This window comes from Capsella rubella, unplaced genomic scaffold, assembly GCF_000375325.1.
Source record: "Capsella rubella cultivar Monte Gargano unplaced genomic scaffold, Caprub1_0 scaffold_2, whole genome shotgun sequence".
Taxonomy (NCBI): Eukaryota; Viridiplantae; Streptophyta; class Magnoliopsida; order Brassicales; family Brassicaceae; genus Capsella; species Capsella rubella.
Window position 1 is genome coordinate 3,173,166 of NW_006238922.1, and position 3,525 is coordinate 3,176,690.

Consider the following 3,525-nt stretch of genomic DNA (forward strand, 5'->3'; position numbering starts at 1 on the left):
AGTTAGATTTTTGAGTAAGAAAGTCAATTCAACAATTTTCCCGGTTTAAATTAAAACTAAACCAGAAATTTTACATTTCTGTTTGATATGTTTTATACGACAAACATAAAAAAACAAATAGTTTTAATTAAATCCTCAAAAAGGCAAAACCCAATCTCGAATTTTGAGTTGAATTTTGAGTTTTTGCCTTTTTGAGAAAAGTAAAAGTAAAAAAAAAATCAACTACTTTCGCCGGTTTAGATGAAACCGAACCAAATCCTTAATTTTACTTTTTCATTTTTTCTGAAATTTTCTTCTTTCCCCAGCCCGGCCAGCCCTAAGTCAGTGCCCCCTCTCTCGAACCTCTCTCTGACTCTCTCCTTTATTTGTATTTAACTCAAAAAACGAAAACTTAAATTAGGGATTTCGAAAAGCCATGGCTCTTAACTTGTCAACAATGGCGACCTAACTTTTCTGATTCTCACAAAGTAAGCAACTTTAAGCTTCCTCCTCTTTTCCTTTTTATTCAATTACATTACCATTTTTAAACTCTCCACGTTCTTGGTGGAGCTTTTTTCAAATCAGTGCGTTAGAATCGAATCTCACACCTTTTGTTTCTTCACCATCTTCAAAAAAAAGCCATCTTTTTGATTTCCCTGAAACTCCAGATCTGTGAGAAACAAACTCGTGGGTCACTTTAAAGATTGGATTTTTTTGGATCAGACGATGTGGTCAGTGGTGGGTTTAGTAAGACGTACGGCTATGTCCACCGTGAGTAAAGCTTCTCCGGTTAGGACTTTGCTTGGTGGGTATAGGTGTCTCAACGGTGAATCTAAGGAAGAAGATATGACTGTTTCTGAAGCTAAGAAGCTAATGAGATTAGTGAATGTTGAAGATATGAAGAAGAAGCTTATTGGTATGGGTGATAAAGAGATGGTTTCTTATAGTGCACTTATTGAAGCTTCTCAAGGTTTAGGTATCGCTAGATCTCTTGATGAAGCTCATGCTTTTGCTCGTGTTCTTGATGATGCTGGTGTGGTTTTGATTTTTCGTGATAAAGTCTATCTTCATCCTGATAAGGTTTGTGAAAGAACACAAAAATCAGAATCTTTTGGTTTTTCTTGATGTTTGATTTTGAGTTTGTGGATTTTGTAGGTGGTGGATTTGATTAAAAAGGCAGTTCCTTTAGGTTTGAATCCTGATGCTGGTTTGATTAGAGATGAGTTTGATAAGATGAGAAGTATGAAGGAAGAGATTGATGTGTTAGCTCATCAACAAGTGAGGAAGATTCTATGGTGTGGTCTTGGTTACTCTGTGGTCCAGATTGGAATATTCATTAGGCTAACGTTTTGGGAGTTTTCTTGGGATGTGATGGAACCTATAACTTTTTTCACTACAGCTACTGGTATTATTGTTGGTTATGCTTACTTCTTGATGACTTCAAGAGACCCAACGTATCAAGATTTCATGAAAAGGCTGTTCCTTTCTAGGCAGAGGAAGTTGCTCAAGAGTCATAAGTTTGATGTTGAGAAGTTTAAGGAACTTGAGAACAAGTTGAAGGTAACGTCTTGCTCTAACTCTTCGTGCCACGCAAATGCTTCGATTTGGAATCGTGTTGGTGTTGATCTTGATTTGGAGGATTCTTTGCAGAGTCGTCACAGAGATTGATTTGGCTTTTTTTATGATCCACTCATCAGTTTCTGGTTTCCTAACCAAAATTTTCTCTTTTGATTACATACTTAACCAAAATTTTCTTCTCTCTATCAAGTTTGATTATTTGATCCTAATCTTGAGCAACTGTTATCTAAATCTTAATCTTTGAAAGCTTAGATGATTGTGTTACCATTTCAATCAATGAAGCAAGAAAACAATTTTCTAAGTTAGTTTAATATTTCATTTGAATTCTTGTTTAAGGGTTTAAGGATTTGAAGGTTAAATGGTACAAAGAAAATGAAGGTGGATATAATATTGAATGTCCATCAAACACATGGGTAGATGAATATTCAATTCCTAATTAAAACCTCGTGTCCACTAAAACAATGCACACCATAATCTTCGGTCAATGTGCCGTTTGACTGACCACAAAAAATAAACAAATGGATCGAAAACTCGTTAAGATTTGTTTTTTTAAATAAAATAAATGATTAATATTTAAAGGTTTTTTTAAAAAATGGGTGGAGCAACAAATTGTAGAAACTAGAAACTGTGATGTTTCAGATCAGGAGAAAAAGAGCTTAAAAGTATTTCATCTATTTTTTATTTGAACGTATCTAGTTTTTTTTTATAGAAAACTAGATTTGGACCCGCACGTACGTGCGGGATTGATTTCAAAAACAAAATTTGTTATAAAATTTTCAAATATATTATGTACGTACGGGATTATGTTTGTAAACGTAACTTTTAGGAAATTTACTAACATTTATAATCTAAACCAGTATCAAGTCAATATTTGATTTTTTTTAAATTAGGTTAAACAAAAAAAACGATACGAATATGTTTTATTAAAGACAGTTGTACTTGTACCTTAAAAAATAGTAAAACAATTGTAGTTTGTCAATTTCGGGACATAAATCTTGTCTCGTGCGTCTTAATATGTCATGTTTTTCCAATCCATAAGCATTTTAATTATTTACCCATTTGAGATTGTATATTTTAGTCAAACATATAAGAAAATAGGTCAACGATTTATACTTACACATAAATGTAGGGTTCTATTTGTAGACATATTTATCCACTATAGCATTTATAACATAAACTAATATTGGTTTGCGTTCATGAAGTTTGTGAATATCGGATCGACAGGATAGCAGATCCAGACTGAGTGTGAACCGTGAGCTATCAAATACGTCCGCTATGCATGCTCCACACTAAATACATATTAAAATATTTTGACCCGCAAAAAATACATTTCCTGTAATCCACTTTAGTAAATAGCATGTCTCCATATGTTCTTCTTAAATTCACGTTACCCAAAATTTTCATCTCATATTCTATCATGAATAGTTTAGATGATTTTTTTATGTTTCAAATTTCCCGTACCTGTTATTTCATGTTCTGATATTTGAAATAAAATAGTTAAAACTAAAATTAACAATTCAAATTTTTTGTTCATGTATCATACATGTTATTTGATATTTGAAAATTGAAATTGAATTTAGTTTCTTGATTTTATGATCTCCTCTCGTTACTTTTATTTCTCATCATACTTTTTATGAAAAATAGTTTGGATAATATTTTATTTTTTCGAATTACGATTATGGACTACCTTAACAATGTTCTTTAATTGCATTCGTAATTTTTTTTGTTCCTATAATTATGTTATTTTTTGAATTAGAAATATCTATATTTTAGGTGATATTAATTATTATTGTGTGCACATTTGATAAGTAAACATGGTTTTTAATTTATATTTAAACAATTCAAAATATGGTTAGTACATTTAAAATCTAAAGTTTTGTATTGCTAAATATTTATAAGATCTCAAATATGGTTAGTATAATATGTGCTAATTAATGGAGATTACAATTTGTTTTCTAGATTTTCTTT

The 3,525-nt window shown here is 31.3% G+C and overlaps 1 protein-coding gene across 2 annotated transcripts; it reads left to right on the forward strand.

The window, feature by feature from the left end:
- The first annotated feature begins 319 nt into the window (after positions 1 to 319).
- On the forward strand, positions 320 to 1,808 carry LOC17896563 (calcium uniporter protein 5, mitochondrial). Of its 2 annotated transcripts, none has more exons than XM_023787698.1 (3): positions 320 to 467; positions 619 to 1,059; positions 1,135 to 1,808. In XM_023787698.1, the coding sequence occupies exons 2-3, from the start codon at positions 706 to 708 to the stop codon at positions 1,645 to 1,647; spliced, it is 867 nt and encodes a 288-aa protein (XP_023643466.1). In that variant the 5' UTR covers positions 320 to 467; positions 619 to 705; the 3' UTR covers positions 1,648 to 1,808. The 2 variants fall into 2 exon arrangements, with proteins under 2 accessions (XP_023643466.1, XP_006302637.1); XM_006302575.2 differs by having other exon boundaries at positions 703 to 1,059.
- The last annotated feature ends 1,717 nt before the right edge of the window (positions 1,809 to 3,525 follow it).